At 37.4% G+C, this 12,391-nt stretch overlaps 1 protein-coding gene across 1 annotated transcript in view; it reads left to right on the forward strand.

The window, feature by feature from the left end:
• Window positions 1–8,123, forward strand: part of GLIS3 (GLIS family zinc finger 3) — a 113,846-nt gene extending 105,723 nt beyond the window's left edge. The window contains exons 8-10 of the mRNA XM_054003154.1: window positions 49–227; window positions 6,611–6,790; window positions 7,987–8,123. Of these exons, the coding sequence (XP_053859129.1) occupies window positions 49–227; window positions 6,611–6,790; window positions 7,987–8,123 (496 nt within the window). The remainder of the gene's footprint in view (window positions 1–48; window positions 228–6,610; window positions 6,791–7,986) is intronic.
• The last annotated feature ends 4,268 nt before the right edge of the window (window positions 8,124–12,391 follow it).

The raw sequence follows: 12,391 nt of genomic DNA on the forward strand, positions 1-12,391 counted from the left end.
GCTCTAATGTGTTGGAGATCTTACAGTTTTGTGGTTTTGAACTTCTAGGTTTGTTGCTCCAGCTGCTTCTCATCACATCAGCCCCCCCAAAATGTCTATTCAACATCCCATGATGCAGAGACAGACTCCACAACCTCCTCAGCTTCCACAGCTTGCAGGGATGCCTCTGAAGACATATCAACCAGCAGAAAGCTCTTCTTTTCAGCCAAATGCCCTTCACATCCAGGGTAAGAAGGAAGAACCTTTATCACTGATGTTAGTTGTTTGTTGCTATTGCTTATCTTCAAATTAAGCACTTCAGGGACAGGCACTGATACTGTTAAGGTACTTTTCCTTGAAAGACCCTGGGAGGTAGCCTTCAGAACCCTGCCTTCCTTAAAATAGCTAGCTTCCTTACCTTAGCTAGTTGTTATTCATCCTGGTATGGAGTTACATGTTTCTCTTCATATTGATTTTCAGCGCTGCTCTTGACACAGAATGGCAAAAAATTCTGTGATGACTTTTAATTTTCTAATATTACACTTCTTATCCGTCCTGATTTAGCATGTAAGTGTTAACTTGCTTTTCAAGAAGTAGGATATTTTTGTCCCTTGCACTTGTGGGGAAATGGAGAATTCTTCTTGTGTAAGCATGGAAGACTCTTGCAGCTGTGTTCCCACTTGTGCTGTGTAATCATCTTCTACAAGACCTCTCGCTCTCTCTTCAATCCTGTGTATTTCTTCTGTTGCCAAAGAAAAAAATCATAAGCTTGTGGGTTGTTTTGTTTGTTTGTTTTTCCTAGCTGGTGGAGACTGAATGCTAATTACCTTAACATTTCAGGAGTGTGTTGACAGCATATTGTTGTTTCCTCTCAACTGTTTAAATATATGATTTGCCATACTTACAGATGCAAGGTACATAGCAGACTGGACTTTTAAAGGTCTTAGGATTCTGCTTATTGATCAGGCTTCCTGAGAATTATAAGTGTAAATATAGAAAACATCCTGGGAAGAGCAAGGTGTATTGGTTTTACACAGCCTGGTTTTTGGTAGCAGAGGGGCCACAAAGATGGCTCCTGTGAGAAGCTGCCGGAAGATTCCACCATGTCCAACAGAGCCAATCTATGATGGCTCTGAAGATGGACATGCTGCTGGCCAAAACTGGGCCAAGGAATGAGGTTGGTAATGCCTCTGTGATGATATATTTAAGAAGAAAATCAAAACAAAGTGGCCACAGTTTTGCTTCTAGTCAGAGAAAGGGAGGAGGTGAGAACATGTGAGGGAAACAACATGGCAACATCTAGGCCAGTGCAGAAGGAGGGGCAGGAGGTGCTCCAGGTGCTGGAGCCAAGGTTTCTCTGCAGGCCGTGGTGCAGACCATGTTGAAGCAGCTGTGCCCCTGCAGCCCATGGGGATCCATGGGGGATGTAGAGATCCACCCACAGCCCATGGGGGAGGTGCCCATGCTGGAGCAGGTGGATGCCTGGAGGAGGCTGTGATTCAGTGGGAGATCTGATGGAGAGAAGGGGCCCTGCTTCCAGCAGGGAGCAGCCTGTCCTTGGAGGTCTGCACCCTGCGGAAGAGCGACCCATGCCACAGCAGTTTTGGGAGGACTGTGTGCCTGTGGGAGGGACTCACATTGCAGCAGGTGTGGTTTGGCTGCTGCTTGTGAGAGTGGACCCATGAAGAGAAGTTCATAGAGAACTTTGTCCTGTGGGAGGGACCGCACAGTCTCACAGGGGAAGGACTCCTCTCCCTGAGCAGCAGAAGAAAATTTTAGTGATGAGCTGACCAAAACCCCCATGCCCTGTCTCCCTGTGCTGTTGGTAGGAGTGAGGGTCTGGGCAGGAAAAGGTGTTTTAAGGGCTTATTTTACTTCTCATTATCCTCCTCTGATTCTGTTAGTAATATATTTCTCTTTGCAACATTAAGTTGAGTCTGTTTTTCCCTAGAAGTGTTTTCTCTTGACTCTTACCTCACTCATGAACCCTTCGTTAATTTTTTTCCTTTTTTCCCTCTGCTGCCCAGCTATAGCAGGGAAGGGTGACTGAGTGACTCTTGTGGGTACCTGGCATTAGGCCAGTGTCAAACCACAACACAAGGCTTCTTTTATTTTCTTCCACTGATGTAAGCAGTCTCTCTAGGCAAAGAGAGGAAACAGGCATCTTCCTGAGTTCATAAATGTGAAGGAGAGAAAGGAAAGTGCCAGTCCTGTTACACTTTCATATTGTACTGGCCTCAGAGAAGCAGAATCTGGGGCAGGTGGTTTTCTCCACAAAGTAGTAATTCTTTACAGCGCTGATCAGTACTAGAAAAAACTGAAATTTACTAACAGACATAAGCAGTTATAGTTGGCTTTCTATATTCTCTGACAGAAGTTTCACTAATAATGTATAGCCAACAGAGTACACAGTGAAATTTCTTAATATACAGTTGTCATATGACATACGTGAAAACATGCCAGAACAGGTCCACTAAATTTCTAGTGCAAGGCTTCTATTTCCACAGTATAAAATATTTTACTTAACTCCCTTTTTTGCTGAATATTTGGCAAGAAGTCATCTTGAAAAGCATTGAGACATTAAGGTCTGTCTTTCTGCCTAGAACAAAAATTGTCTTTCAGTTATACAGATGGCTTTACCACCTTCTTCCTTGCATGCCATGGGAGTTTTGGGAATCCTAGAAGCTGGGAGCACAACCAATTGCTCCAAAGTAGAAGACTTTCCAAAGAGTCCTGCCTTCCAGAGATTCACAAATCACCCTGGATTAATTGTTGCTCCACACAGGTCTTACACCAGCTTGTGCAGCAGCCTTCATATCTCCTTGGGCATCTGCTCTTCAGGGCAGGCCAAAACAATGCTACTGTGTTCCCATCTCCCTCTCCTACAGTCCAGAGAGGATTTAAAAGGACAAAAGATATGAGTCGTCATTCTTTCAAAGAAGGCAGCCCAGTAGAGACCCTCATCTGAGTGAATGTCACATTTGTATTGAGATGTCCATTATTATTGGACTATTACATGTCCAAATTTAAGGTACAGGTTAATACTATCTTCTGAGATCAAAAAATGGTTGACTTTCAAGGGCTTGGACCTTAAACCTATGCCATACTTAGTGCCTCACTCTCCTAGGAAAGCTTATGTTGAAAATAGACGCTGCTGACAAGAATTATTTGTACACAGATAACAACTCAAAGTTCAAATTCTAAACAATTTTGCACTTAAAACTAGTATGACAACACTGTAGACTGAACTTATTTTTTTTTTAGTATTGCAAGATTTAATACAGTGCAATTCAATACCCACAATGTGGGTATTAAATGATTTTTCGAAGATCAAGTAACCTGTCATCACTATACGAGGTATTTTGTCAGAATGTACTCCTTCCAGCTTAAGCACGGCTGTCTCATCCTATATGCTACACTGAAAGCATTGTCCTGTGTGCCTTAAGGGCTTGCCTAAATTCTCTGTCTCTCAAAAGCAGATGTTTGAAGAGTTTATATTTTCCCACTACCAATACAAAGATTGCTGTCTTCCTTGGTCAATTCATTACAATGCAGAAAAACACCATGGAGTTATCTCTGCACCATACTATTATGTATACAACAAGTGGCTGTGGGAAGTTCTGTTAATTTCTATCTCCTGCAGTTCATAACCCGCCTTTTCAAGATTTAAAGTGCTGTAACTATAGCCACCTCAGCTCAATCTGCTAGTAGACTATGGTGACAATCTGCCTCAATATGTAGTCTTAAGCTTGTCAGTTCTATATAAATTGCTTATATCAAGGAAGAAAGAGTTTCATTGCCCAAAAGCTTTTTGAAGAAAACAAGTTCTAAACAGACCCAGTTTCTGAAAGCCTGAACATCTTAAAAGATCATGGTGATCTCAGAGTACTATCCTTTAGAGAAAAATATTTATGAGATCCGAGACTGACAGCCTTCTTGTATCTAATAGCTACTTGTATTGTGAAATGTCTTTTTCTTGGAAGAACATTGTCTACAGTTCAAGTTTCATTATTTGTTCTGAGTGATTTTCAACATACACAGTAATGTCAGAGAGGGCTTTCTATTACATCAGTGAATATTACATAATTGACTAAATAGTCCCTTTTCTTGCTCTTACGAAATTCACAATATCCTTTGCTGTGTAGAATGTTCAGAATTGATATTAGATGCCTCCGTGAGCTGTAGGAGTGAAGCTCTTCTTTTCCTTTCATTAGTTTGCAGTATCTTTTATGTATCACCATTCCATAAATCTGAAACTATCCTGACTTGGAGACTGGAATGACAACTTCCCAGCTAGATGCTGTTGTATGCCAATGAAATATGCATTTGTAGACAGAAGATAGTGCAGGTGCTGGAAATCTGCAACAATTCGCCCAGCACCTGTATTGCACTGGTGATTCTTTTCAACCATGAAAAACCACTCTCAGGAGAGGTGTCTGAAGACACAGGCACCTACAGTACACAGGCAGCTGCCAGAATATGGTATTGCTTGCTCTGAGACAAGCCAGAAGAGATGTGCTAGGTATGAAAGGAAAGAACAGCAACAGAAGTTCCCTCTTCACAGTGAGAAAATTTATTGTGCTGTGTAGTATAGAGTAAGGTAAAACTTCTTTGGGCATGGGCAAAGCTGACTTGCTTTTGGATGTGTCTGATACTGTGAACATTTTTGCACTAGAAATCTGGTTGTTCCTTAAAATTGTGTCTGTAACTCTGCTCACATGTGTTTGTGAGTTAAGCTGATGACCAGAGCTGTCTGAGTTATGGAAGAAATAAAAAAATGTGCAAAGTATTCTTTTAAAGAAAAGAAAAAGCTGTCATTTCTTTAAAAAAATTGTTAGCTTATTGTTAGTTATATTAGTGCCTCTATACAGACAGGTTTACTAGTAACAGCTATATTTAAATTATAAATAATAAGATTTTAATAAACAGAAACATTTTTATTTTTTCACATTTGCAAATCTGTCTGTTAGTACAGTATGTGACTTAGATCTCTCTTGTACTCTTCCTTTTGTTCTTCACAACCACATGGTACCACATGATTACTTGGTGTTTGTGTAATTTGCCTAATGGACATGCAGAAATACACCACAAAGAAACACTATCTCGAAGTATTTCAGACCAAAGACAGCTGGAATTTTTACATGCCATAGAAGCAAAGACTACTCACACATGGCATATATTTTTGAATGGCAACTATAATGATTTTCTTGAGAAAATATTCTCTCTTTCTTGTGACAGGCAGAGAGATGACATCAGAAACTTCCTACCATATGGAAATTATAATTATGGCAGTCATTCATTACATATCTATAATGAAATCTTTGTCCACAACAGTTCAATAGGATAAGGACGCTATTACAAATGTATGTGAACCACAACTGTACGAGTGAGTTTGAGCTGAGCTGTCTACCAGGGCTTTTTAGAATGAGCCTTCAGAACAAGGCCCTTTATGTGATAAAAAAACAAGAACTTATTGCTTTTAGAAACAATTCTTACAGCTTACACTTCTATCATATTTAAAAATATTTCAATTTCCTAGGGAAGTTACGCTGTCATGTCAGAAGAATAGCTGTTTGTTCTGTATCTTGACATCATGAACCTTGTTTGTAGTGTAGTGATTCAAAGAAGCACAGCTGATGTAACCTTGTGTATGTGTGTGTTTTAAATAGTTTAATAAGAGACAAAATTTTATAATCCAGAGTTGCAGCTGAAATCTTCAGTTGATGGAAATTTATTAGCCAACCTGTTTGCTTTTTTTTGTTGTTGTTGTTTTTCCACTGCTGCATGAAAACACAGAAAACTGATGGTACAGTTAGCTCCTTAACAGATATCTCGAGTACGGTGAGGGTCTGCTGCCTAACTGGATATGGTTTCATATTATCCTACATTCAGCTGTATTGTAGATTATCCTGAGCATGACACTGTGTGAATAAAGACACCAAGTTAGGAGATTTTGCTGTGTCATGTTGGGCTCCAGTTCTGAGGCCTCTGCACTGTGGCTTGATGCACTGCAGATGCTCACAAAGACATTTAGAATAGTGCTAAATAATTGAGGGGAAGAGAGCTACATATGCTTATTTCTTTTTTATGACTCTCTATTTTAAAAGATGAATAATTGACACTACTTTCCTGTGCTCTCTTTCTATCATATAAAATTTTTGCTCTGAGTCTCTATGTATGACCCTACTATCAGCCAGCTGTCTTGGCATCAATGATAGATCCTTGGATTTTATTCAGACTTTACTTGCATAATCTTTTTTCATTTTGAGTTTAGTATTTTCTTAGATTTTCAGGCAGCTGCACAGTGTGACTCTGGAGAGTACCGGTTCAGACACAGGATTGTGCAGTACAGGGAGAAAAATCCTGAAAAATTTCAGTTTCTAGCCAGTCAATGCCTCTCAGAGGCCATGGTGGAATCAGGATGTCCATGTAGTAGATTGTGTTTGAAACTAGTAGCAACCCGAGGAAGTTCTAGGGAGCATCATATCAATATTGCTTTATTTGTTTAAAATTATTGAAGACCTAGTGGTAGGGCAGTCGAGGTTTTTATCATTCTCATGGCCATGGTTCCACATAATATCCTTTTTATCTCTATCCAGGTCTTTTACTGATGGCCTTCTTCTCATTCTAGATTTTTATGGGCAGCTTCAGAGTTTCTGCCCTCCACATTATGCTGACACTCAGAAGAACATAGAAGAGAGTGTTTCTTGCAATATGGTTCCTCCTGTTGGCTGCTCAGCTCTCACATCAGCAGGCCAGGGAGGGCTTGGTATTTTCCATGGAAGTTTTTCAGATAATTCTGCTATCAAAGGTAAATAACAGCTGGTCACTCCGTGTATGATTGTGTAGAGTTTGTGAACTTCAGCAGATGTGCATGAGCTGTGTATTTGGGTGGGACATGTCGTACCAGGTTTGACTTTTTACAAAGAGGAGATAGTTTTCAGATCTTCATGGAGTGGTTGGTGTTGGTAGGCTGGAAATCACCATAGGTGACAGTAACAACCAGCCTGTGTGCAGTCTGAACGCTGTTGAAGGCTTCTCAAGGTTCTAGCCTGTGGGGCTTAGACAGTCTCTGGCTTGTGTATTTGAGCTAAAATACGGTCTATTGAGCCTTCTGTGATATTTTTGCAGCCACTGCACTCCACTGTACATATTGTGGCAGGGGCCTGAGATATTCAAACTACTGATTTTGCTTGATGCATGTTTGGTTTTTATCAGTCTTGAATTTCATTTATTCACGTTTCCATGACAAAAACTGCCTGGATACACACTCATCTGTGTGCACATAACTTAGTCTGTGCCTAGATGAAACGTACTTAAGAGGCTTGCATGCTGCTCTGGAAAGATCCCTGTGCAAAGGATCAGTACAAGACAGTGAGCCTAATCTTAGCGCTCAACTAAAGCCCAAGTCTTTTACTGTCCTTCTACACAGGATGAATCCACTTAACATTTATTGTGCTTTGAAGTCCCTCTTATGTTTTGGTCCTTCAGAAGTGTATTGCAAAGTGAGTGCACCTGTAATTTCAAAGAGGAATCTCACAGTATGTAAATATGTTATCCAAAAGTTGAGAGTGTGTCTGCAAACAGTTATTCTTGGGCTTATATTGCCATTTGTAAATGGTAGTAATTTCTATGCCAGGGTCAACTTTATGGCAATATTCTACAATATTTGTTGTCTTTTATCCTGTGTTCAATATGATGAAATTTGTTAAACAAGCATGAAGTTTATTTTTAAAATGGTCACAATTTTAACACCCATTAAATGGGGAGGTGTTAGTTGCAATGAAATCTGCTCTACTTCAGACTAGATTCTGAAAGAACTGAAAATTCCTCCCTTGGTAAGCAGTAAGTTGTGTCATTAATTTCATACATATGTTGGCTTGTTTATTTTATTTGTGTATTTGATTTAAAACTCTTTCCAGTTTCTGCATAAGTTTTAGGACATACTTCATTATATAGTTATCCTACTTATTAACGAGGGCTTTTTTGTTTTGTTTCTTCTCCCAGTGTATGACTTTCCAGCAGGGTCTGTAGGTATCTTTGGTGATTCAGCTTGCAGCATGCCAGAGGACAGCAGTTTGCTACAAGTAAATGCAGTGGATCATTGTTCCAGCCAGCTTTCTTCTGTATACACTGAAGGCTAAAGTAATGTATATCTAGTTACAAGAACTTGATTATTCTGTTTCATCTTCCCTTTCTGTTATTTCCCTACAAATTTTTTCTCTCCATAAAACTGCCATGTATGTATGGGGATATGACTAGATATACATACATAATGGAGAGGGAAAAAACAATGACCAAACATTCTTCATTTAATCAAGGAGCAAACGGAGAAGGAGAACGTTTGGAGAAAGCGAGCTTTGCCAAAACCTTAGCAATTGTTTCTTTTCTTCTCATCTGTGGTACAGCAACTATACTTTTAAAATTATTTCTTCTTTTAATTTCTGAAAGGGAATTCAGAGACCAAATAAGAAAACTGATTGTTGGCTGTAATCCTTTCAAGCTGAAAGGGTGCACTTACAGAAGAACACAGCTTTAGAAAATTCCTTTTTCAAAAAAGGAAAAGAAGCAAAACCAGAGCATACTACAAACATTTCAAAGGCATACAGTTTTTGCACAACCTGTCTTCATGTGATAGTTCCAAAGTTTAACATACACCAGTATACAAAACAGAGAGAAATTAGACATATATATATGCACTACCTATTGGTAGTGCAATATATATGTATTTATTTTAAGCCACACAATATGGCTATTATTGTTTTCCCAATATTCATTCTGACCCTGTAAGCATGAATAAGATGGTTTAAATACACAAGAAGTTACGTGTGCTTTGTGTCTATTTAGCGCATCTGCCAGATAAGCATAAATGCATTTTAACTTTCCGTTGCTTTTTAATTAGATTGTAGAGCATTGTTGCTGTATGTTCTATAGTCTTTGGCAGGAAGGTTTAAAATCATTTGTAGGAAAGATTCTTCCTTAAATTCCACATTTTTTTTTAAAGCTATCTGTACTGGTTCAAGTAAATTTTGGTTGTCCTAATCTTTTTCTGTAACACATTTTCAGAAAGAAGAACTACTATTAAGTGTACTATGTTTCCTCTGGTTACTTAGAAAGATAAAACTGGACTGGTTTGGTGGTTTTGAATTTTCTGATCAATGTCAGGCTCAGTGTCCTCAGATTAAGTCCAGGATGCAAGCAAATTAGGTTGTCCTTCATAAAACATACAAGGTTATGAGTTAAAACCAGTATTTTGCATTGGACATCATCACTGTGATCCTGTATGCCTTGAGAACAGCTCTTATATTAGTAAGACTGAATTTTTAGGTTTTAATTCCTGTTCATCCATTTTGTGGACTTCTTACTGCGTAGTGTACATCATAATATTGTCATGACCTGATGGAGTAAGGACAGAGAAGTTCATCCTTGCAGGCTGGACCATAACAATGCTTCAGAAATAACTCTTCTGAAAAGATAAAATAAAAAGGTTTATACAACCTCTTTTTTTTTTTTTTCCTGGAAAACTTTTGAGAGTTGTTAAGTCCAATTTGGCTCCAATTCATAATTTAATCTGCAATTTTGTGGAATAGATGAATTTATGTCCAGATGTTTGTGAACACTGGCAATCTTTTGAGGTTTGTATTCATGAAGTATATTCTTATGTGCAGTCATATGTTAAAATACTTAATGGAGAGATTTTCATCTGATACATAGATTATACAGATAAATCATGCACATAAATGAAGTACAATGAGAAGTGACTAAAATGAAGCTAATTCTGTGCTAAATTCTTCCCCCATATATTCTGCTTCTCACATCACAAGAGAATGTGTCCCTCTGCTCCAGCTTGCACTAAGAGGTCTAGATGTTACCATATGTGATTTGCATTGCATTAAATGCCACGAGGCATTCTTCACAGCTATACACATGCCATCCAAAAGACAGTCATTTGCATAAAGCACATTGACTGCAAGTTTTGCTTTTTAATAAAGCTTTAATTTTGTACTACCTTAAAGCCCATTCTGTGGCCATGCACAAGCGTAACTTGGTTCAGTAGGAATAATTAGTCACACTGAACAGTTCAATTTCAAATGTGTGGAATCATGTTTTGTTCCACCAAAGTCAGCAAGGGCAGGATCAGACTACGTGTGGACATATGCATGTACCTATATACTTCCATATATCTAAATCCTTCAAAATTCTTTTAACCACATGATTGTCCAGAATTTGTCCATTGCTGTTTACAAAACTGAAATATTGTTGCTGTCTTCAGATCTGTACCACCTTGACTTTTAAACTTTTTGAAATATTTTTTTTCTAGTATCTGAATGTACAAGTTGTTCTGTAGAGTTGGGGAATTATACATTTTGAAACATGTTGACCAAAGGGAAAGGGGGAGTACAGAATTCAAAAAGGGCATTTTCAATTTGGGAGTTCATCACTTACATTTAAAAAAGGAAACTTTTGCAAGTCATTAATTCATTCTTTCACATACATATTATATATATATATATATATATATATATATATATATGTGTGTATATATATATATATATATGTATATATATATATATATATTTACAACTTTCCATGAGCCTTAATCCTAAAAAGAAGGCCCTAGAGAACAGTCAAATCAAGCACAAGAATATGGGCTACCAGTCTGTAAAAAAGGTATGCCTTTGTTTACTTCTCATTTAGAGACAAAGAGGGTTATTCACTATTATTTCATTATTCTCTTTGGAGCTGGACTGACTTCAAGGCATCAATTTAATCACTGAGTGCAATTGCATAAAAAGCCCCATTGTATTTCATGCATATTGGATATTTAAATAGGGAGTCCTGTTTGTCACAATCAAAAATGGTGCTTGAGAAAATACAATTTTGTGGATTATCTGTATAACTGAGTTACTTGCAAATACTTGTGCCTTAGTGAGTTTTGTGTTGTTATTCTACATGCTGTATTGTTAACTTTCTAAAGGGATTCATATCTAAGAGATGAAGCTATTTTAGATGACGGTCATTAAACAATATTCAAAATAAATTATTTAGAATTGTTCTTTTATACAATTTAACTCTTTTCCGACTCAGTGTCTGTTTATATCTGCATTAGAAATGGTTCTACACTGGAGTTTAAAATACAGTTTCAAAGTGCACGTCTACAAGTGGAAGCGTATGAGCGTGCACGTGTGGATTTGGGGCTCCCTTTCTATGTGTGTGTACACACAAACATATAGGCACTGTGGTTTACTACTACCAGATGCTGAAGAATGAGTATAAAAATTACATTTTAACTGTTTATTCCTTGTTTTCCCTGTGTAATTTTATAGCAGAATTTTTAAATTACACTTTTTTCTTGTTTGTATGAAATTTTGTTCTTGGTTTGGGGCTTTATATATATATATATATATATATATATATATATATATATATATATATATATTTCCTTGAAGCTGTTAAAGCAAAAGCAAAATACCACAAATGAGAATTAGCTGAGTTTTTATTTAAGAAGAAATCCTTTTGTTCTGTACAGAAAGCAGCATCTTGTGTAATATTTTTTACACAAAGCACTTTGGTGAGGAGAGAAAGTGGGATTATGTTTTTCCTAAAGGTTACAGAGTAATCTACATATTTATACATGCTTACATATATACATATGATCTTAATTTGTCATACTGTATATCTGGCTGATATATCTTTCTCTAAAGAAATGTCTGTTGCATGTCATGGAAAAAAATTCAAGAGGTACACCTTTTGGTCTACTAGTATGTGTAGTTTTGTGATTTTTTACAGTTATTTTTCATACAATCATAAGTTATTTTTGTCCTGTTTCATAACATTCTGTTTTATGTAAAAGGTAAAAGTGAAAAGTGTATGTGCATGTTACAAAATAAAACTGGAAAATTGTAACTCCATTACCTATAGAACATATTATTGTGAGATGCCTTTGAAGAAAACTGCTCCAGGCACTGTCCTTCACCATAAGACTACTAGTATTTGTATGGATTCATAGAATTAGAAACAGAAATAGGAAACAAATTCTTGGAGATTTCTCAAAAAAATCCACTAGACTCTGAGTTTTAAATCTGGATTTAATTATTGTTTTGGTGAGGCTAGAGGTTTGTAGAGATAAATGAATGCCTTGTGTCTCCATCCAGGGTGTGTGTTTACACAAATAAAAGAAAATTTAATTACATTTTGGTGCTAATTTCTAATTTTTGGGTTTCTTTGGTCATGTGATTTGACAGTACAACATACCAAGCTATTTTGCTTTTTTGGTTATTGTTTATAACATACTCGAGCAATTCAGCTATTTCAGAGCACTTAATGTAAGGAAAAGAGCATTTTTTAAAATTGCACTAGACAAAATGAAAACAAAGGACAGAGACAGAAGTTGATGCATGCTTATGTCCAA

This window comes from Vidua macroura, chromosome Z (genome assembly GCF_024509145.1).
Source record: "Vidua macroura isolate BioBank_ID:100142 chromosome Z, ASM2450914v1, whole genome shotgun sequence".
In the NCBI taxonomy this organism is placed as follows: domain Eukaryota; kingdom Metazoa; phylum Chordata; class Aves; order Passeriformes; family Viduidae; genus Vidua; species Vidua macroura.